Source organism: Stigmatopora argus, chromosome 3 (genome assembly GCF_051989625.1).
Source record: "Stigmatopora argus isolate UIUO_Sarg chromosome 3, RoL_Sarg_1.0, whole genome shotgun sequence".
Lineage (NCBI taxonomy): Eukaryota > Metazoa > Chordata > Actinopteri > Syngnathiformes > Syngnathidae > Stigmatopora > Stigmatopora argus.
The window spans coordinates 7,635,408-7,658,996 of NC_135389.1; the positions used below are offsets into that span (position 1 = coordinate 7,635,408).

Below are 23,589 nucleotides of genomic sequence, written 5' to 3' on the forward strand. Positions count from 1 at the left end.
AGCTGGTCGCACATGATTTCACTGAAGCGCAGACACAGGTTTGGTACATCAGAAGACATTTGCAAGAACTGATGGCTTTATTGCTGGACTTCTGACAAAAACCAAAGACAAGAACATTCAAATAAAGGAAATCATCCAGAAGGAGAAGGTAAGGAACATGAGAGCATGTTTCATGATGAGGAGCTCACATGACAAAAGTACATGGTGGATCGCGGGTTGCTGTGTGGGTAATGAGGGCTCAATATCATAGTAGGCTGCTTTAAGACCCCCTGGGAAATTACTTCAGTTAATTAAAGTACATTATACACGACAATTACAGTTTTACAGCGTTGTTACTGATAACAAAAAAGAACGAACATCCACTCTTACAAGACACAAAACTGTACACCATGTTACCTATTTTTCGGACAATGAGATCCACTGCTTTTCTTTTTTTTTTTTTGTCTATAGTTATCTAAATAACTGTTAATATGTTACGTGAAGAGATGTAATTAGCCGGTTGTCCATTTTGTCGTTATTTTTGTATGGTACTGTTTTGTTTTTAAATGAATTTACATTTTTGGGTTTTAGTAGCTGTAAATTAAATTTTAAATACAATTACTTCCCAAATGAGACTTATACTCAAGGTGCCTCATATATAGGATTTTTGTTGTTGATTTTTTATTATTTATACCCAGGTGCAACTCATAGTCAGTTATTTAATATTATTTTATATATATTTGTATGATAATGTTTAGTTAGGTTTAGTTTTTTTTTTCATTGGAGGAGATGTATTCATTTTACGTTAATTTTGGGTATGAAAAAGATTACTAAGACTAGGTAACAGTTTGTATTGTGAATTGAGGAAATGTTATAAGACTACGAATCCTATATGTATCAGTAATATATACATATTATATATATATATTAATTGGTCAGTCAACCAATATAAAGAGAATTTAGCTTGTTCAATCACCACATCAAACTGTACATACTATTAATTCAATTCAATTCAATTCAATTTATTGGCAAGAAAAAGCACCAGGCTAAGGGCCATGTAACAAGATACAAGAAATGTGCACAAAACGCGGTGTAGTCACTGGTTCACGGCCAAAAAGTCATCCAGAGCCCGCTTGAACTGGGCGACCGTCGGCTATTAAAACGTGGAAAACGTGTGTGGGTGAAATCTGACTCAGAATGATGTGATCAGTCGTTTACAAATTGATATGATCTCATCACGGCATAATTGGTTTTCTGTACAAGATCTTGGCTTTGATCTTGTAGAACAGTGTAATATTTCAGAACCATTAAGTATACTGAAAAAGTAATTGCTTCCAACCTCCAAATTGGCAAATGCTTTATTGATTGATGAAGTTTGAGCAGGTCTACTTTGCATGTGAATGAATTAAGTGAACACATTAAAGAGGATAAAATCAACTTAAAGTTGTTATAAGAAGAAAAGAACATATTGAGGACTCAATAGGAGTCCCGTGAGAAGACATTTCCTGGAATTCTAAATATGTTATTTAAAAAAATGCCTTGATATCACTGTTTTACGGTCTTTTTATTTTCATCTCTCATATAATTGATGTGGGGGCAATGTACTAGTATGGGGTTCATATAAATACGTACATATCAATGGACAAATTATTATTAATTTTAACCAAGAGTCAGATCGAGAGTTCAATCCCAGCTGTGGACCTTTTCCCCAGGCATGCGTGGGTTTTCTTTGGGTACTCCAGTTTCCTCCCACATCCCAAAAACATGCAGCGGAGGCTGGTTGAACACTACATTTCCCGTAGCTATGAGAGTGAGCGTGAATAGTTGTCCGTCCCCTGCAATTGGCTGGCCATCGATTTAGGGTGTCACCCGCCTGGTGACCAAAGTCAACTGGGATTGGCTCTTGCGACCCTTGTGAAGATAAGTAGTCCAGAAAATGAACAAATTATTTTAAATAACAATGGATAATAAATAAATCAATTTAATATTAATACCTATTAACTGCAAGAAATAAATGGCAAAATAGATAGTGCAGGTGTCCTGAGTGTAATACCTAATGTGATATTCAAATACACACAAGATACAAAAGAGGAAAAGAAATCAATAAAATCAATCAATCAAAAAGCCTTTATTGTCATTATACAACAGCTGCGTATAACGAAATTAGTGGTGCTCCTCCGTCATGTCCAGGCAAGGTAAATTCTAAAAGAAAGTAGCTCTTGAGAGTTTGTGTTGATGTCCACATTCACAGGCCTATTATTTATACTTTGCAAATGTCTCAAATGGTACTGTAGGTAGGACCAGAAGAGTATTGAACAGATAAATCTTCATCAGTTCACTCTTGTTACAGCAGGAAACAGATGCACTAGACTCCTATGTGGCCCAGTTTGACTGAACAAGCTTCCTTCATGAATGAGTGGGTGGGTCCCGACATGGATGCGGTGGGACCATTACAAATCCCACCCGGCGATGAATTTACCATCTCAGAGAGCTCCCATTTGTTTGGTAAGTCTGCTTGGCATTAAATACTCAGACAGTCTACCTTCCCATATGAACAGCGGTCTACTTCTGTCACCTTTGTAACCCATCAACCAGTTTAGATAAACCTGAAATTGATTGTGGAGCCAGTGACAAGGGCATTTGAGGATGTCCCAACTTTCTAGAGAAGTTTGAGTTTTATTCAGTATCTGATCAAGTTCCTTACTTATGTATAAAATTAGTCATTGTCGCACCCACTGACCCAATAAACATGTTCTTTATTGAATGGAACAATCAGGTAAACAAACTGACATGGTAGTGCTGTAGAGGATCAACTATGTGTATGTATATGTATGTTTATATATATATATATATATATATATATATATATTATATGTATGTATGTGTATGTATGTATATGTATGTTTATATATATATATATTATATGTATGTATGTGTATGTATGTATATGTATGTTTATATATATATTATATGTATGTATGTATGTATGTATGTATGTATGTATATGTATGTTTATATACATATTATATGTATATGTATATATACATATATATATACTTACTGTAATAATGAACTTTGATAGAGAGGTTTTCAAATTCTGAGATTTTCAAGTATATTGCTTATTTTAGCAGGAAAAAGTTGCTTATTAAATGCAGTAAACAGCAAACAGTAGCGGTTGGCTACTTCCATTGCTCTAATCATGCGCAGGTGACTTCACATTCTATTACGCTACCTGTTTAGAAGAAAGGGATCGCTTGGTTAATGAATAGCTCTGACAACCTTTGCGCCCCTTGGGAAGTCTTGGTCATAACCCAAGTTGTTCAGAAGCTGATGATTCTGTTCTCAGAAATGAAGTTATGTTAGCTTGAAGCAGAAAATGCCTGGCAGATGGCTTGGTAGTTAGCAGTATTACATTTCAGAAGAAACAACTGGTACGTTACTGTCATAGTGAATGTACTCTTCATGGTCTTTGTGTTCAGTATCTCAGACATGGCCTTGGTCCGAACCAAGTCTTCAAGAGGTCAGTACTGTATATAATGTTTTAAGAAACATCATTAACTATTCTAGAAATTCAACGTACAATGGAATTGTTCCGAATTTAAACTTCTAATACGGATTCTCATTACTTTATTGAAGAAGTCAAGACTGTCGACCTTTGAGTTTCCCGGCTGACTACTGTATGTTGCAATATTGCTAACATTATTGTGCGAGTTTCCACTGAGCAACTTGTTTGAAGAGGCTTTACATGTCACTCCAAAGACACGGTGTGCTCTGTGCGAGTCAGGTGTTAGTTAATCATTTATGGCCTTACAGTAGGTAGTACGATGGTTCTTACAGACCGCTGATAAAGTGCTTCTCCAGGAAAGACTTTTGAAGACTTGGTTTGTTTGAGTTGTTCAATTCAAGTGTCATTGAGGTATAGAAATGCCCATTTTAATATTTTTTTCGTTGGATCTCATTAGGTTTTCAAGTACAGTCTGCATTACAGAAGTACTTGGTGAAAGTCCAACTGCTGTAATAAGTCAAATTTCATTATTACAGTCCATAACAAAGTTGTGGGAAGAAAAATAATGTGTAAAGTGCCTTGACGCCCTACGCCAAGGGTGTCAAACTCGGGTTGGTTCGCGGGCCACTTTAACGTCAACTTGATTTCACGTGGGCCGGACCATTTTAGATATAATGTTTAGATTTTTTAAATGAATGGATTAAAAGAACTGGATTAAAAGCCCTGAATATTCAGGTTTTTATAGATCTAAAACAATGTTTATTTTAGCTTTTTTTAAATACATTTTTAGATTTTAAAATGATTTTTGAACTAAAAACACAGAAAAAATGATTAAAAATTACAATTATTGATTTAAAAGGGTGAAAATCAGGAAATTTAATATACCTCTATACTCTTCATTTTAATTTGATCCTAAAACAGAAAGTCGGCACTCATGATTTACTTTTCCGGGCCACACAAAATGATGCGGCGGGCCAGATTTGGCCCCCGGGCCGCTACTTTGACACATGTGCCCTACGCAGTATGCTTACAAAATTGGACACAACTGTAACATGCTGTCAAATATAAATCAAGTTGCTTTTAGAAGGGAACTGTATATATAATTCAATAAAACGCAACGGTATGTAAATTATGTAATTGTGAGCATATCCACATTCCTGACAAGAATTATAGTCCGAAGCGGCATTGTCAATGCTTAACCTAAAATTGTGCCTGGTACAAAAAAAAACCCAACCCAATTGTTCATTCCAGCTGTACACTGAGTTCTAGCTACATCCATGTGTGAATGCAAATACATTTGTACATTCCTAACTTGAAAACTACTTAATCTTGCTGGTGTTTAAAGGGAATGGAAGAAAACCTGCTCGTTGCACATATTTGCATCTGCCTATAAAATATTGTATCCAAAATTAACCTTCTCACTTTATTTTAAATTTCTGTTCTGACTCATTACAAAGGCAATATGTGGGTGCGAAGTCTGGTCTCTCCATTTACACAGTTGAAAACAAAACCTTATCCACAATGTCATTTATCGTTGAATAAAACAATATGATTAAGTAGAAGTACTGTACAGAAACATCATTTATCTGATGTCCATTTTTGTTCTTCTAGATATTCTAGCAGATCAAAGCAGTCCTCTGCTTCAAGAGCCTGACATGTTATCCTTCACCAGCTACACAGGGATGCAATACTCCAGCATGGAGCCTACTGTGCCCACACCATATTACTGCAATCAGAACTACTATCCCCAGTACAGTGGAGAAGAATGGTACTCCCACTCTGGGCTGTATGAACTACGAAAAACAACACTGGAGGTTAGCTATGATGGTGATACGAAAGAGGTCTCCGCTGTCATGCCTGCTGTGTGCAAGCGGGCCCGGCACATTTCACAAAATGGACGCATCAAAGGGGAGGAGCTTTGTGTTGTGTGTGGAGACAAGGCGTCCGGCTACCACTATAACGCTCTTACTTGTGAGGGCTGTAAAGGTGAGCGTACAACATTTATATTTGAATATTTGGAATATATATATATTTTATCGCGGCCCGGCGGATGAGTGGTTAGCGCGTCGGACTCACAGTTCTGGGGTCCTGGGGTCAAATCCAGGTCATGTCCATCTGTGTGGAGTTTGCATGTTCTACCCGGGCCTGCGTGGGTTTCCTCTGGGTACTCTGATTTCCTCCCACATTCCAAAATGATGCATTGTAGGCTGATTGGACACTCTAAATTGCCCCTAGGTATGAGTATGAGTGTGAATGGTTGTTCGTCTCCCTGTGCCCTGCGATTGGCTGGCCACCGATTCAGGGTGTCCCCCGCCTCTGGCCCGGAGTCAGCCGGGATAGGCTCCAGCACCCCCCACCACCCTAATGAGGATAAAGCGGTTCAGAAAATGAGATGCACAGGCATGAAAAATCAACTCTGTCATGTTTTGCGCCAAAGCACACAGGCCCAAATAATCTCTCTCCATACTATTTAACTATCTTGTTGGATCTGAAATGTACAATACAGACAGTTTTATATTTCGAAACAATTCCTGTTCTGGACTACTATACATGCATTACAATCTAAATTAAAAGGGCAAACTCAACACAAAATTAAGATGCTCTCTCGTTGTCATGACGAATAATTGCTTTTGACTCATGCCAAGAGGATTGATAGAGACGAGTCAACAGGTAATTCCACACTGTTAAATTAAACAATGCAAGGTGTGACTTCTCAGCATGTGACTAAGAATAGGAACAGCTCTCTACCTCTGCTGTTCTCTGTGGTGCAAGGTTTCCTCTCAACTTTCGACTGCACAATACAGAGGAAACATGAGCACTGCTGCATTAATGTCTGCTATTATGCTTCCATATAAGAATGTCCACTAACTGTTACAAAGTCCCTCTCCGTGTGACAGCTTGTCTGTCATGTGTGTGTTCGCACCCATAAACAACATGTATGTTTATTTCTCTCCTACCCCATTTTATCTGTTGTAAGATTATGGTTATTTCACCTCACTTTTGGTGCTGGCAGCACTCGAGAATTGTGAGTGTGAATGGTTGTCTGTCTCTGTTACGTCCATGGGAGACGTCGAGGCGAGGTAGGAGGGATTAGGACCCAGTCACGGGGAAACAGGTGAGGACGAGGCAAATGGTACTCATAACCAAAACTTTAATAACTTAGAAGCGAGCTTACAAAATAACAAGGACTTGTGAAACGAAACATGAAACCAAACCGGACTAGGGAAAACACGTGGAATCGAGGAGCAAGGTACCTTGGATGCATGGTAAGGGAATTTAGGCAGACGATCCGAAAATGACATTATACACAGTGGGGTTTAAATAGACACATCAGGGACTAAATTCGAATCATGCGCAGCTGCGTGAACAAAACAGCAAGGCACGAAGCACAAACGAGAGTCGGGAAAAGGCGAAGGGAAAAACAATAGCGGGCTAATTCTAACAGTCTCTCTGTGTGTCCTAGGACTAAGTTTTCGGTATAGTTCGCTGGGATAGTCTCCAGCACCCTGTGACTCTGATAAGTAGTGCTGAAAATGAATGAATGCTTTATTTGAGTACTTCATTATGCCCACTTTTGAGATGTTATTAAGATTGAGTTGACAATAGTTCAGTGTTTTAATAGGGAGTTGACCTGCCTAACACTGATTATGTACAGTTTTGAGTCAGTTACTGTCACTGAACAAATACTTTTGGAAGCGAGTCCATAAAAGCTCAGTGAATAAAGAGACATTGAAGGGAGGCTCAGTGGACGAGTGGTTAGCGTGTCGGCATCACAGTTCTGAGTTTGAAGGTTCAATCCTGGGTTTGGTCCTTCCTGTGTGGAGTTTGCATGTTCTCCCTGGGCTTGCGTGGGTTTTCTCCAGGTACTCCGGTTTCCTCCCACATTACAAAAACATGCAGGGTAGGCTGGGTGAGCCCTCTATATTGCCCCTAGGTATGAGTATGAGCGTGAGTGTTTGTCTGTCTCCTTGTGTCCTGTGATTGGCTGGGGTCCCCCACCTGTTGCCTGTAGTTGGCTGGGATAGGCTCCAGCGCCCCCCATGGACTTTGTGAGGCTAAGCGGTAACAATGCTATATGGAGGAGCATTAATTTTTCCAAGACTTTTGGAGGTGTTTGGTGGACAGTTGAGTAGGACGCGGTTATACCATATTCAATTGTTTAAAATCTTGTTTTATGAATTTAAAAATAACAGAATTTAATTTCTCAGATGAATAATAGTGGAAAAAACAAAAATAAAAGCCTTTATTTACGAAAAGTGCTCCTGTGTTCGGGTCTATTAGTATACGTATACATGGGGATAATTGACGTCAGACATTTCCATGCTTAAATACCAATGTTGTTGTTCTTGTTAAAAATTGGCACATTATTTATGAGCACTCATCCCTAAGGCATCCCAAATATAGACAACATTTCTTTTGGCTGCACAGTGACATTTACTATCTACTAAGCTGTATCTTAAAATGACCGACTGCTAACATAACCAAACTCTTTCTTTGTCCACCATGTGCAGGGTTCTTCAGACGGAGCATAACAAAGAATGCTGTATACAAGTGCAAAAGCGGAGGAAATTGTGAGATGGACATGTATATGAGAAGGAAATGTCAAGAATGTCGACTTAGGAAATGCAAAGAGATGGGCATGTTGGCAGAATGTGAGTGCCTGTGATTTATTATGTCCATTTGGTACAAAACAAGGTTGACAAATTTAAGCTTTTCAAACTGTGACTGTAGCTCAGGCAGTCCTTAAATAAGGTCCAATAAATTATGTGGATATATTTTGAAAAGTGTATATGTAAGTAAGGAGACCGATTTGTCAATAAAACAAACATTATTAATCCCTCTTCCGTGCAGCTTTCCCCCAGTGAACTATAGATTAGATTAGATTAGATAAACTTTATTCATCCCGTACTCGGGAAATTCACTGTCGCAGTAGCAAGAAGGTGAAAACACAGACACAGGAAAATACATTGTAGACATAAATAAATAGGTAATAAATAAGTACATAAATTAATAAGGGTGTTACATTATATATATATATATATATATATATATATATATATATATATATATATATATACACACACACACACATACAGTGGTACCTCGACATACGAGCAATTTGAGATACGAGTAAAATTTTAAGCAAATATTTATCTTGAGATACGAGACAAATTTTGATATACGAGCAGACAGCGGACGCGAGAGGCTGCTGATAAGAACATCATGGGCACTGTCTCTCTCCGGTCGCAACTCCCTCGTGTGATGTCTCTACGAGCACTGGGCGGAGCGTTGCCATGTGCGAATGGCGCATATACTACTTCTCGTTGGCAAGTGGTCGTGCGTTATCCTATTGTGAGGACATTTGTGTGCATGATTTTCGGAATATTTTGAAGGGAATACAAAAGCAAACAACCCTCGATAGGTTGCATCTGAAAGTCAGGGTGGAGGCGGGGCAAATAGAGTGAGAGAGAGAAGAAAGGTATCAAAATTTAAAACAAAATTAGAATTAAGTTTAGTGTAAGGTTAGATTAAATTTATTTTTGAGTGTGTCGTAATCCAAGTTCATTTAAATTTGTTTATGTTATGTTACGTGTGCGTTGCCGTGCAAAAATTCTCCCCCCCCCTTTTCTGTCCGTCTCTCTCTCCCCCTGCGAAATCCGTATAATTTTAGTACTATTAAACAAATTTTAGTAATATTACACCACTAGTTATTTGTTACTATGTTAATAGATGGCGAATTAGGATAAATAAAAATGTTTTTCCAATCCAATATCCTGTTTTGGGTGTTTTTTCAGAGGGTTGGAATGAATTAATTTTGTTTTTAGTTCATTTCTATTACGAGAGTTACGAGAAAATCGACATACGAGCTCAGTCTCGGAACGCATTAAACTCGTATCCCGGGGTACCACTGTATATATCTATATCTATATCTATATCTATATCTATATCTATATCTATATCTATATCTATATCTATATCTATATCTATATATATATATATATATATATATCTATCTATATATATATATATATATATATATATATATATATATATATATATATATATATATAAGTTAGAAAAAAATAACATATACTCAAGTAAATATTCCATTCTGACTTTGGTTCCACTTAAAAGCAAGGACTGCAACATTTAATCATATGAATCTATCAGCAACCTCTTCTCTTTTGTGGGGAACATATTATAGAACAAAAGACCACCCTCCCTCCCTTTTTTTTCTTTTTCGCAGTCCATTTTTGTAGCAGGGATACACTGATACACTGGGAAACACTAGACGAGAACAATTAGTTGCACCTCTAGCTGCACTGTAATATTAATGGGGACCAAGAATAAAAGAAGACTTGTATCAACTGCCATGACAAGCAGTTACATATTACATATACAGTGTAAAAATGACGTAAGCATTTTTCCTTTGACCAGTGTGACAGCAGGGGGTTCAGCTCAATTCTTGTGCTATTATTTTTCTGAAATAAACTCCCGCTCTTACTTATTATTATTGCTTCAATTAGTTTGACCAGAGTTCAGTGAAGAAACAACTGTGGAACAGTTTTTGAGGATATTTAGAGAACAAAAGTTACATATGTCTTGAGGATGAGTTGATCATTTGATTCAATCATCCGGGATTCATCAAACCGTAGTGACATAAGTCATTTTTGTATTATTGTATAGTCAGAAAGTCACTGAATGCAATGTTTTTATTAGAATAAATGGACTGTGTTAAGGCAAGAAATAACTTTCAAGCTCTTGCATTGTAATGATATAAAACTTGTTCCTATAATAACATATTCATTAGTTCATGAAATTATTTATTGGGCTTTGTTTGAAAAGAGTGAAATTAAAAATGCATTTATCCTATGCTGCAGGCTTACTTACAGAAATCCAATGCAAATCTAAAAGGCTGCGGAAACACACCAAGGCTTCTCCAGGACAGTCAAACGGAGACGACATCGAGGGGGCAGAGAGCAAACAAGTCTCATCGACCACCAAAATGTCAAAGGTATTTCACCCACAAAAAAACATGTTACCTTTTTTTAAAATTAATATGTCATACTATGTCTCACACCAGCTATTAACTTGTGCATGTGATTTAATCTCACATTACAAAATGCATAGTAAACCTTTTATCATTGTAACAATAATTTGCAATTTTCTCTCTTGGTTTCTAGGAAAAAATAACAAATGAACAGCAGGCACTTTTGAAGGCCATTGTAGACGCATACAACAGGCATCAAATTCCTCAAGAAGTGACCAAAAAGCTGGTACAGGATTTTTGTAGTACCTTGTGGAAATAAAGGGTGACCCCAAAAAATAAACGGGAGCTTTTCAAGTGCGTATTTGCAGACACGTGTGACAGCACTGAGAGCAAGTAAACACTCGTCCATTTAAATAACCGTGGTAAATTCAAGATGAAATTCATAATATGCAGAGCTGCCAACCTCCTTCGACCCCATTCCAGGAGTACCCTTGTCCCATTTCCGGAGTATTTCCGGAGTGAATGCGATTCACGCAAAATTGATATAAAATGTAAAAACAAGGACAATTTAAATCAAACTGTTGTTATGTTACGATCGCGCCGAGACACCGTGGCGTGATCGGAGGGATTCGGACCCAGTAGCGGGGAAGCAGGAGGGAACGAGACGAACTGTGCTCATGATAGTAACTTTAATGACTCAAAACACCTTACAAAATAACAAGGACTTGTACATCCCAAAACGAAACAAAACCGGAGCATGGAGAACAGTACCTTTGCAGCGATGTAAGCAGTATCACGCAGTATGATCCGACAATGACTACCACTTCCGTGGTGCTTAAATACACACATCAGGAAGTAATCATGAATCACTTGCAGCTGCTCGAACCCAACGGCAAGCCAGGTGGGACAAACGAGCTGCTCCTGACGTGTTATTATTATGTTTTTTTACATTAATTGAAATATTGTGTTTTTAATAATAATAATCGGACATAGGCCCTGTCGTCATTATCAACAACAAAAAAACCTACTTGTCATCACACCCAGAAACTGCGTATGACGAAATTGGTGGTGCTTCTCCATAAGCTACGTTTACTCGGCAAAAGACCTAAATAAGTGATAGTTACAGACTTGTAATTGGCATTCTGCTGTTATGGATACAGGTCACTTACCTCTCACTGTCTTTCACTTACCTTCAGTCAGCTAGTAGGAGGCAGATCCCAGCCAAACATCTTTTCATATTACCTCAGAAGGGAATGTGTGTTGTGTTACCGCAAATTTAGAGTTCTGATGGATGTGGGGAAAAAACTGTCCTTAAGCCTATTTGTCCGTACTTTGTGGGACCTATAGCGTCTGCCAGAGGGCAGCAGCTGGAACAGATTGTGACCAGGGTGGTAAGGGTCCCCTATGATGTTCCTGGCTCTGCTGAGGTAACGAGGGCTGGCAATGTCTTCCAGTGACGGCAGAGAGCAGCCGACAATCCTCTGGGCAGTGTTAATCACTTTCTGCATGGCCTTTTTGTCTGCCGCCATGCTTCCAGCGTACCACACTGTGATGCAGTACGCCAGGATGCTCTCTACAGTGGTTCTATAGAAGGTTATCAGAAGCTTGGTGCCCAAGTTGTTCTTCCTAAGTACCCTGAGGAAATGGAGTCGTTTCTGAGCCTTCTTCACTACTACCGTGATGTTTGTAGACCATGAGATCTTATCCGTGACGTGGACCCCCAGGAATTTAAAGGACTGGACCCTGTCTACCCATACTCCATTTATGAGGAGTGGGGCCAGATCTGTGCCGTGTTTGCGAAAGTCCAGGATTATTTCTTTAGTTTTCGTGGTGTTCAGTGTGAGATTGTTCACCGCGCACCACGAAGACAGTTTGTTGACCTCATCTCTGTAGGCCAGGGGTAGGGAACCTATGGCTCGGGAGCCACATGTGGCTCTTTTGATGGTTGCATCTGGCTCTCTGCTAACCTCTGAGCTAAAATACGGAAACCGCTGGTGACAGGGCTGAGATACTACGTCTAGAGCTGCTTTAATCTTCTTTTTTTGCATTAGACTTCTGGAATGCATACTCATTGATTAGCAACTGCATAAGAATGTTGTCAAAAGTATTCTGTTTTTTCCACTTTAAAAGTGGTGAAATTACAAACAAAAAAGGCACCCGTTTATATGTATTTTGACTTTTAAATTTGGAGTATGGCTCCCAAGGAATAACATTAGAAAATATGAATTGTTTGTGGCTCTCTTCATCAAAAAGGTTCCCGACCCCTGCTGTAGGCCAACTCATCCCCTCCTGAGATGAGTCCGACCACAGTGGTGTTGTCAGCGAATTTGATTATGGTGTTAGACTGGTGGGTGGGTGTACAGTCGTATGTGTACAGGGAGTACAGAAGAGGACTCAGTACACAGCTTTGAGGGGAGCCAGTGCTCAGTGTAATGGAGGAAGAGAGGTGGGGACCAAGTCTAACAGTCTGTGGTCGGTTGGTCAAGAAGTTCTTTATCCAGCAGCAGATTGAAGAGGATAGTCCAAGGTGGAGAGTTTGTCAGTCAGAATGTCCGGTTTTATGGTGTTGAAGGCTTAGCTATAGTCAATGAAGAGCATCCTCACGTAGTTCCCATGGTGTTCCAGGTGGCTCAGTGCTGTATGAAGAGCAATGGCAATAGCATCCTCAGTGGACCTGTTTGCTCTATAAGCAAACTGGTGAGGGTCAACTGAGGGAGGGATTGTATTCCATATATGGCGGGCTACCAACTTTTCAAAGCACTTCATGATCACAGGCGTGAGTGCAACAGGCCTATAATCATTCATGCTGTCAATGGTTGGCTTTTTGGGGACAGGGATAATGGTGGCAGATTTCAGACAGGATTGAATGATGGATTGTTGCAGGGAACAATTGAAAATTTTTGTGAAGACTCCAGCCAGCTGGTCAGCACAGGCTTTGAGCACCTTCCCAGGTACTCCGTCTGGGCCAGCAGCCTTCCTGGTGTTCACAGACCGCATTACCAGTCTCACTTCCTGTTCCCGGAACTTCAGTGTATTGCTGCAGGGTGGTGGTGGGGGTGTTGAGACTGGGTCTGATTTGTCAGTCTCAAAGCGGGCAAAGAAACGGTTCAATTCCTCCGCTATTGAGGCATCCGCGTTAACAGACATATTATTGTTATTGTAGTTGGTAATATGTCGTATTCCTTGCCACATCTTCTTTGGGTTATTTTGCAAACTATTGAAAAAGTACAGCATAATGAAAATAAGTTTATCTTTGTGTTTGGGTCCTTCTTCGTGCGTTTTACAGTCAGTAATTTGCACATGTGTCATGCTGAAGTCCCACTTGCATGTTGTGCAATGTGCAAATGGAGATGGCTTCAACATGGGATATTTTGTCAAATATGAACCAATAAACTTCTGCGAGTGTCTGGGTTTCTTATTAGACGTCTCATCCTAATTGCCATCTATTTTGCACTTAACCTGCGCAGGCATATTGATAAGACTTACCAGTACTGTGTAGTACTCCTACTGGAACAACCCCGGAAATGATAGGATTTGTTTCAAAACAAAAGACTGGTGGTCTAGCCTTAATAATACTTGCCTTATGAACAAAAACGAAAACGTAAATGTTAAAGAGATAGAGGCTACCTATGTAATCGATTCTGAATCGGTCGCACAAGACAAATCATTCGTCAGAACTTGTAACTCTGATGATTCACAATGCACTCGTGTTACCGAAACCTTCCGGTTTACAGTGCAGTTGAATCAAAATGGCAGAAGCCGAAGCGATGGTGTGAATTTCGAGGCATTTAAATTGGAAATTTGGTACTTTTCCGAAATAGTTGCTCAAAAAAAATGTTGTGACATTTTTGGGGGATTTCCGGAGTTTAGGGAGGAGGTCCGAAGTCCCGGAGTTTGCGTTGCATTTCCGGAGAAACTCCTGACATTCCGGAGTAGTTGGCATTTGATAGCAGTTGATATTATATCACAGCTAACATGTTGTAGCCATCATTAAGGAATCTCAACAACAGATTTAAAAAATGCATTGATACAGGAAGGTCATAATTTTATTTATTTATTCATTCATTTTCCCAACCGTGCATCCTATTTGTGGGGGTTGTTGGAGCCCATTCCAACTAACTTCGGGCGAGTGTTCGCTACACCCTAGATTGGTCGTCAGTTAATCATTGGTTGACAATTTTAGACCAATGAAATTTCCATCATTGTTTCCTATATGGCATGTTTTAAAGACTTTATCTACTCTGAACAAAATATGTTTCTTCCATCAATCCTGCTTTTATTGGATTGTTAAATAGTTCCCGTTTTTTGAGTCGCCCTTACGTGGAACAAAAATTCATTTTCAAATCAATAAAATGAATCTTCTCACCACTATATATCTATTTTTTTTCCAGCTACAAGAAGAATACAGTGCAGAAGAAAACTTCATCCTCCTGACAGAAATGGCAACAAGTCAAGTTCAAGTTCTGGTGGAGTTTACAAAAAACATCCCAGGTTTTAATTTCCTCTTTGTAAAAATATGTTATTAAAACTCAGAAACAAAATTAAAAAAATGCTGCTGTTTTTCCTTATGATCTTTTTAAACAGGATTTGTGTCCCTGGATCATGAAGATCAGATTGCTCTGCTCAAAGGTTCGGCCGTTGAAGCCATGTTTTTGCGCTCGGCTCAAGTCTTTAGCCGAAAGATGCCCAGCGGACACACTGAACTCTTGGAAGAGCGGATACGTAAAAGTGGTGCGTATTATTGGAGTAAATACTTTCTCACATTGCCTACTGGAGTCAATTGAGAACACATCATTTCTTTTAGATTAGATTAAATTAGATAACTTTATTCATCCCGAGGGTGAGAATACAGACACAGGAAAATAAATTTTAGACATAAATAAATAGGTAATAAATAAGTTTATATATATATATATATATATATAAATAAATCTATACATAAATAAATGAATGTGTTGCTGAAATATATATACATATACAGTGGTACCTCGACATACGAGCTTAATCCGTTCCGGGACTGAGCTCGTATGACAAGATTCTCGTAACTCGAGGAAAAGTTTCCCATTGAAATGAATGGGAAACAAATTAATTCGTTCCAACTCTCTGAAAAAAACACCAAAAACAGGATATTGGATTGAAAAAAATGTTTTATTTCTTATATTTCGCCATATATTGACAAAGTAATAAATAACGAGTGGTTTAATAGAAATAAAGTGTTTAATCTAACTAAAATTGGCCGGATTTCGCCGAGGGGAGAGGGGCTTCGGTTTTTTTTTTCTTCCACACAACGCACTCGTAAACAGAACAAACACTCCACCCTCACGTTCGCTATCGATGGGCTGTTTGCCGTCGTACTATTCCCTTCAAAATATTCCGAAAATGATGCACACAAATGTCCTCACAATCGGAGAACGCACGACCACTTGCCAACGAGCAGCAGTCTTATCAGCGATCGCACCGCTGCTCATGGGAGCTTCGGGGGCGCTGGCTAGCGGCTCATTTTAGCTTGTAGCATCTGTGTTCGCATCCCCTCGAACGGCGACTATGATAGAGTTGCTACCGGGGATGCTGTTGCGAGCCAGTGCCCCCGATGTTCTTATGAGCAGCCAACGAGCAGAGTCTTTTATCAGCGATCGCCCCGCTGCTCATGGGAGCTTCAGGGGCGCTGGCTAGCGGCTCCTTTTAGCTTGTAGCATCTGTGTTCGCATCCCCTCGAACGGCGCCTATGATAGAGTTGCTACCGGGGATGCTGTTGCGAGCACGAGTATACTTCATTACCCAGAAAGCCCTCTTTTCCCCGCGCATGGGCGTTGTGCGTTTCCTGGTCTGAATAGCTCATCCGGTGCTCGTAAATATTGTTATACGTACACGAAAGATATGCAAAAAAAAATGCCATGGCCACCTGGCTTGGTCGCATCACGAAATTTTGACCGCATCACGGGCGAATTATTCGATCGAAATTTCCCCCGTAAGACGAGCATTCCGTATGACGAACGGTCGTATAACGAGGTACCACTGTACATACATATATGTAAATAAATATTTATAAATAAATATGGAAATAAATAAATAAGTGTGTTGCTGAAATATTTATATACATACATGTATGTAAATAAATATTTATAAATAAATATATAAATAAATAAGTGTGTTGATGAAATATTTATATACATATACATACATGTATGTAAATAAATATTTATAAATAAATAAACATTTCAGTGTCATATCTTCCTCCATCAAGTTTTTCTGCATCGTCTTGGTTTTTGTGGCTATTTGAGTCGGATCCTTCATGTATGATTCATTAGCTTGGACGTAAGTCTTGGTGACCTGTTGATCTCTTGGCAGGTTTGGGTTACGCTGGCTCAATACTTTTAATGAGTTCCATTTCGTTTAGTTTTGTGTGTGTGTTTGCATGTGTATTTTGCAGCCTATACTCATCTCCAATAAAAAACTATTTGATATAAATGTCTGATTCAGCGAATGTGGGAAGAGGGATAACCTGGTTATAATATCTTAGGTTTAATTTCCTGTAATTTTGTCTCATTTCTGCCATTTTTTACACAACTATCTGAGGTACAATTAAGGGAAACAGATTAGGGTTGTGGCAGTTTTTACTTAAAGGTGCTATGAAATACGAGGGCTAGTGACTTTGAAATTATCGTGGATACAATCCCATCCAAAAAAGAGACAAAAGAATTCTCAATAATAAAATGAAAAGCTAATTAGTCTTTCTTTCTCAGCTGCCTTGGCTACGCCCATTAGAAACACTCCAAATAGAACACATCACACCCTGAATCGCCGGCAACCAATCACAGGGCACAAGGAGACGGACCACCATTCACGCTCACACTCAAATCTAGGGGCAATTTAGAGTGTTCAACCAGCCCACCATGCAGCTTTTTGGGGTGTGGGAGGAAACCAGAGTACCCGGAGAAAACCCATGCAAGCCCTGGGGGAACATGCAAACTCCACACAGTGAGGACTGACCTGGGATCGAACCTTCAAGCCCAGAACTGTGAAGCTTGACACCCTAACCACTTGACTACTGGGCCGCATCTAATGGTCAATTTTTAAAAAAAAATCACAAAGAATTAAAGAAACAGCCAAATTTGAGTAGCAAATGTGTTTTCTATATGGAAAATTACATTACTGCTGACATTTTTGACATGGTTACTATTTCATAGCACCTTTAAAGTTTATTTAAAGCATGACAGTTTAACTTTACAATGCACTGCAATAACATTGGGTCACAAATCAACAGTTTGAAATATAGCTTAAAAATAATGGGGTTGAAACCCTAGTGAGGATAAGCGGCACTGAAAATGAATGAATGGATGATTGTTTTGCCGACCAGTCACCTCATCTCTCTTAGAGACAAGGAAGCAAAATAGTTTGAAATTGTTCCTTATCCAAATATCAATAGTGCTATTGTTTAATTGTGTATTTCTCTTGGGCCCCTCTGACATTTGTGATAGCATTATGCATCCAGACGTTCTATTTTCAACCGCTGCTAATGCGATCGACAAAAATAGCACATAGATTCAAAGCTTAAATCAACAGCAATAGCATCAATCATCGCTGGTAACATAATGACAAAGAAGTTGATTTAGAAGTAACAAGAAGAACATGTGGGCGGTCCGGCGGGGAGTGGTTAGCACGTCGGCCTCACAGCTCTGGGGTCCTGGGTTCAAATCCAGGTCAGTCCACCTGTGTGGAGTTTGCATGTTTTCGCTGGGCCTGTGTGGGTTTTCTCTAGGTACTCCGGTTTCCTCCCACATTCCAAAGACATGCATGGTAGGCTGATTGGACACTCTAAATTGCCCCTAGGTATGAGCGCGAGCGTGAATGGTTGTTTGTCTCCTTGTGCCCTGCGATTGGCTTGGCCACCCATTCAGGGTGTCCCCCGTCTCTGGCCCAAAGTCAGCTGGGATAGGCTCCAGCACCCTTGTGAGCCTAGCGAGGATAAAGCGGTTCAGAAAATGAACGAATGAAGACGGACATGTATAATACATCCATTCCTACGTTTTTTTATTCATCTCCCCCAGCATATCAAATCCGTCGAAGACAAAAAGCCATTTTTCATCCATTCATTTTCTGTACAGCTCATCCGCACAAGTGGGGTGCTGGAGCCTAACACAGCCAATTATGTGGTAGTAGGTGGGAGACACCCTGAATTGGTTGTCAGCCAATCGCAGAGCACAAGGAGACAGACAACCATTCACGGTCACACTCATACCTAATAGGGGCAATTTAGAGTGTTCAACCAGCCTACCCTGCATGTTTATGGGATGTGGGTGGAAACCAGAGTACCCGGAGAAAACCTAAGCAAGCCCTGAGAGAACAAGCAAACTCCACACCTCAAGGTCGGAACCAACCGGGGATTGAAACCTCCATCTCAGAAATGTGACAGTTGTGAATGATTACATGTTTGTCTCATCTCATTTTCTGAACCGCTTTATCCTCATTAGGGTCGTGGGGGGTGCTGGAGCCTATCCCAGCTGTCTCCAGGCCAGAGGCGGGGGACACCCTGAATCGGTGGGCAGCCGATCGCAGGGCACAAGGAGACGGACAACCATGCACACGCATACTCATACCTAGGTGCAATTTAGAGTGTCCAATCAGCCTACAAGGCATTTTTTTGAAATGTGGGAGGAAACCGGAGTACCCGGAGGAAACCCACGCAGGCCCGGGGAGAACATGCAAACTCCACACAGATCCCAACATTTCAACCGATTGTAATTGTGCTCATTCTGTTCTTACAGGTATTTCAAAGGAGTTCATTACACCAATGTTTAATTTTTACAAAAGCATTGGTGAACTTCACATGTTGCAAGAGGAACAGGCCCTCCTCACTGCCATAACCATCATGACACCAGGTGAGTAGCTTATTTTTTTTATCACAAATTGGAAAGCAAAAAATCGAGCATCTGACTAAACAATCCAATTACAATTAGATCGCTTATATGTAAAGAATCAAGCGGCTGTGGAGAACCTACAGGAACCCATGCTGGAGGTGCTAAGGAAGCTGTGCATTTTGCAACATCCGCAAGAGCCTCAATACTTTGCGCGTCTTTTGGGTCGACTGACTGAACTGAGAACCCTCAACCACTACCACGCAGAAATGCTTACATCGTGGAGGATGAACGATCACAAATTCACACCGTTACTGTGCGAGATCTGGGATGTGCAGTGAAGGAACCTCTTGGGATGTAACATGGACATTTTTGGTGTTTATCAACTGGCCCACATTTTTCAAATAAATTCATCTACCCAATGACTGTAGTTTTGTTTGATGTGGAGTACACTCCCAGGTTGGTAACCTCTTAACTCAAGGACTGTTGTTGATGGCAATAGACAACTAATCCTCATACTCAAAATGGATTGGATGCATATTTAGTGCCAACATTATTTAAAATCACAGCTAGAAGAATGACAAAGTCACGTGTGGCTTTGGCGCAGCATCGTCAACGGCACAAAAAAGGAAGATCTTTTAGGTGAAATGATATGTAAACACAAAATTAAGGTGGAAAAAATATTTTACCATCATTCTAAAAGCAACTGTATGTTTGGATACAGCAATTATTTTTAATCTGTATTTTCCAGATTCTTATTTTTGTCTCTTTGCCCTGAAATAGCACCCAAAAAATTATACTGGTATTTTCGATATGTTAGCTGTTCATGAGTAAAGTACCAAATTTCTGCCCTTATCTTTTTTAAATGATTATTAAATGTGCAGTATTTAAGAAATCAGTTATCTCGTTATTATTATTCTCATTATTATAATGCATGATTTCTTTAGGCGTGGAATAGGACCAGCACAATAATTCTAATATTTTATTAATTAATAGGTCATGTTTTCTTCCAAGTATATAAGAAAATTACCTATCAGGTTAAAAATTGATCTTTTACAATTTTATTAATCATCTTACTCAGTATACATTTTAATAAAAAGAAATGAGAAAACTGCAAGAACTTTTTCACATCCAAAATATTTAATTGGGTATGCATATAGTATACGATATGTACATGCATTATAGGTACGCATAGGTTATACATACACACAAAACTAATCATTTCACTCTTAACTAATTAAACCCCATTTTAACATTTTGTTTAAATTTTTGTATCATTTTCAGAACATTTCCATTGAATAGGAAAACTCTGTTATATAAAGAAAATAAATACAGCCTGTCCTTAACTGAGAAAAGTTAAAATGGGTTAAAATTACAGTAAATTACAGCATAAACGTCTCTCAAGATCACTGTTAAAAATATACACGATTGTCTTCTCCGCTTTTATAGTTTATACCTAAATCCTATACATATAATATACAAATGAAATTGTGACAAGGAGTCCCTGTTACTACTGCTTACTAAATTGCACAATTAGGATCGCGGGGGGTGCTGGAGCTATCCCAACTGACTTGAATGAACGAATGGATGATTTGTGTCATACCATCGCCACCTGGTGGAACTATCTGCTAATAAATGTCCAACTGGAATTTCTGGCAGAGCTCTATATTGATAGATAACAAACAAGAAAATGGGGAAACCCTTTTGTAATACTGATTTTTTATGAATAAAGATCAACAGTGAAGTCTTTATTTGTGAGTGTGGGTTAGTGGGTTGTCTTCGGGATATACCAAGAATCCTGAGAAAGTAGTGTACCTCCCTTGGTTGCTGTACACAGCATAGCGATTATCATGCTGACTGTACAGCCACACTGTGTCACCCCGGCGAAGGTTCAGCATCAAGCTCTGGCTCTGCATCTCCCGTCTCTTGGAGGTGTCCTCGTCAAACACCATGGCCTGGACTACACCCTCCCCAGTCATCAGCTGCACGGAAACCGCCTTACGCGGATGTTTCCCCACAGTGAACGCAAAAAAGTAGGCGCCCGGGAACAGGCAGGTGAACTTGCCGGAGGATTTGTTAAAATGGCCCCCGATGTTGACGAATTCCACGTCAAAGGTCAGAGGCGACTTGTAGTGCTTCTTACGACTCTGACCTATAAACGTGGACGTCCGTGCCACGGAGAACGCCGAACGAGGCTGCTGGAACGATTGGTAGCCCACACGTGGGGGACAGTTCGAGTGAGGGGTCAAGTGGTTGCCGATGAAGCCGCCTGAAGACGTGTCAGGGTAGACGAGGTAACCGGAGAAGGTGACGTATGGGCCGGAATTGCTATATAAAGCATACTGAGAACTCTGCTGCAACAGTAGCCATACTGTGTCCATTTCCTCCAGCTCAATCATTATGCTTTGGCTTTGCACTTTGCGTCCTTTCTTACGGTAGTCATCATAGGCCATGGCCTGCACCTCCCGCCCGTTCTTCACCAGAATGACAGACAATAATTTATTTGGAAATTTCCCCATTGAGAAGGAGAAGTAGTACACTCCTGGGACCCGGCAGCGGAAGCAGCCGGTGTCCGGATTGAAATCCTTTCCAACGTTCACCACGAGCTTGTTGAAAGTCACAACACTCTGCTTGCCCCCCACGATGCTGCTGGTCCGCGAAGCAGAGAAAGCAGAGCGGAGACCTGTTGTCACTGAAGGGGCTTGCAGGGGTGAGACCGGAAGCGAGGTGGTGAACATGATCAGGAAAAATCCAAGATGTGAGCTCCTTTCAGCTGGAAAAGGGAAGCCGAGAAGCAAAGAGCAGCTCAATGAATGTAGAAAAATAAACATAACATTTTACAGCAATACACGGCGAGCTGTGGTTGCCGGGACCCGGACATTTCGTCGACGGACAAATGATAATGTGACTGTGTTGTCGAGCGAGTTTTTGCTGTTTTATTTTCTTTAATAAAGAATATGTGAATTTCCTTTGTCTTCTTTAATAGTGGTTAAGGTTAGGAGAACTGTCTGGCGACAAAGTGTCCGTCGACGAAATGTCCGGCGACGAAATGTCTGTTCGACGAAGCGTCCGTTCGACGAAGTGTCTGTCAACGAAATGTTCGGTCACGGTGGTTGCCAGAATGTTACACTTTTAAAAAAATAGGGAATGGAGCTTCGGTAACTCTAAATTTGACAGGAATTTAAAAAAAAAAAACATGAACTCTTGGTTGAAACTGTTTAATATGGAAATGTTTTGAAATTTATTGAAGTCATTATGTTTCTTCATACTTGGTGTGGCAGTTAAGTGACTAGTGAGCTAATGAACTCCACTTCGAGAGGGCGGGGGGAAAAAAACAATGTAGGTTAGGGAAGTCATCAGCCTGGTTATATTGTTGCCCTGAGACACACTGAAGCAAACTTATCTGGGATGTAACAGAGCCAGCAATTGCTGCGCATGAAGAATACTACAAGGAAACTTTTACTCCGTGAGAAATACTCCCTTAGCGTGCTGGAATCCTACATTTTTTATGCTCAGTAGTCAGAACGCTCGACTGCCATTTTGACAGAGCGGTTGGAAAAACAAAAACGGGAATGCAGTGATGTCACTAGTGCATCATACGACTGGTTAAACAAGCATAATATTTAGTATTTTTTTATATTATATGTATATTTTCCGAACTACAAGTCACAGTTTCTTCATGCTTTGCCTGAAATATCATGATTTTTTCTTTCTTTCTGTGACCACTGATAAGCCTATTTTGTAAAGTTTTTTTTAGGTTATAGTTATCTGCAAAACTGTTATGTTAACAGATGCCTATTTAGCCCAATATTCTCCATTTTGCATTTGTTACTTTAACGTAAGTTCATTCGTGGTTTCTGATAGAGAAAAAAAATCTGCTCCCAAAAATGCGACTTATACTCCAGTGCAACTTATCCATTCATTCATTCATTCTCTGAGTCGCTTATTCTCACAAGGCTAATAGATAAAATCAATTAAATTAAAATGAATAAAAACATACTGGTTAAGTAACACTGTAAAGTTTATTCATTTATTTTGAAATATCTAATCATAGTATTTAACACATCGCACTCCACTGATGACGATGGATGCCCAATTCATTTAAACTGGAAAGACTGACTGTGAATGCCCATGTTTCATGACAGTGATAAACGTTCAACCCATTGTGACTGGGAGGGGCAAATGAACGGACATATTGCAATGTAATGCATATCTTATTATATTTCAACTGCTAGCTGATAGAAATGGCGCGAGCAGCT

The 23,589-nt window shown here is 39.8% G+C and overlaps 2 protein-coding genes across 7 annotated transcripts in view; one reads left to right on the forward strand and one right to left on the reverse strand.

The window, feature by feature from the left end:
• On the forward strand, positions 1–20,711 carry nr1h4 (nuclear receptor subfamily 1, group H, member 4). 4 transcript variants are annotated; one of them, XM_077595895.1, is made up of 10 exons: positions 1–148; positions 2,333–2,484; positions 5,096–5,470; positions 7,996–8,136; positions 10,366–10,499; positions 10,669–10,761; positions 14,867–14,966; positions 15,060–15,206; positions 19,241–19,354; positions 19,433–20,711. In XM_077595895.1, the coding sequence occupies exons 2-10, from the start codon at positions 2,355–2,357 to the stop codon at positions 19,669–19,671; spliced, it is 1,473 nt and encodes a 490-aa protein (XP_077452021.1). In that variant the 5' UTR covers positions 1–148; positions 2,333–2,354; the 3' UTR covers positions 19,672–20,711. The 4 variants fall into 4 exon arrangements, with proteins under 4 accessions (XP_077452021.1, XP_077452019.1, XP_077452023.1 ...); XM_077595893.1 differs by having other exon boundaries at positions 2–148; positions 2,330–2,484; XM_077595897.1 differs by having other exon boundaries at positions 2–148; positions 2,330–2,484; positions 19,450–20,711.
• The window catches only part of c1qtnf13 (C1q and TNF related 13), a 7,633-nt gene continuing 4,495 nt past the window's right edge, over positions 20,452–23,589 (reverse strand). For all 3 annotated transcript variants that reach the window (XM_077595900.1, XM_077595899.1, XM_077595898.1), the window contains exon 2: positions 20,452–22,103. In XM_077595900.1, the coding sequence (XP_077452026.1) occupies positions 21,079–22,068 (990 nt within the window). In that variant the 5' untranslated portion in view covers positions 22,069–22,103 and the 3' untranslated portion in view covers positions 20,452–21,078. The remainder of the gene's footprint in view (positions 22,104–23,589) is intronic.

Excerpts from the sequence above, each read along its gene's own strand:
- nr1h4 (XM_077595895.1), top strand. The coding sequence starts at position 2,355 with ATGTGGCCCAGTTTGACTGAACAAGCTTCCTTCATGAATGAGTGGGTG. Across the intron at positions 10,762-14,866 it reads AAGAAGTGACCAAAAAGCTG|CTACAAGAAGAATACAGTGC; the intron begins GTACAGGATTTT and ends TTTTTTTTCCAG. Across the intron at positions 19,355-19,432 it reads CATAACCATCATGACACCAG|ATCGCTTATATGTAAAGAAT; the intron begins GTGAGTAGCTTA and ends AATTACAATTAG.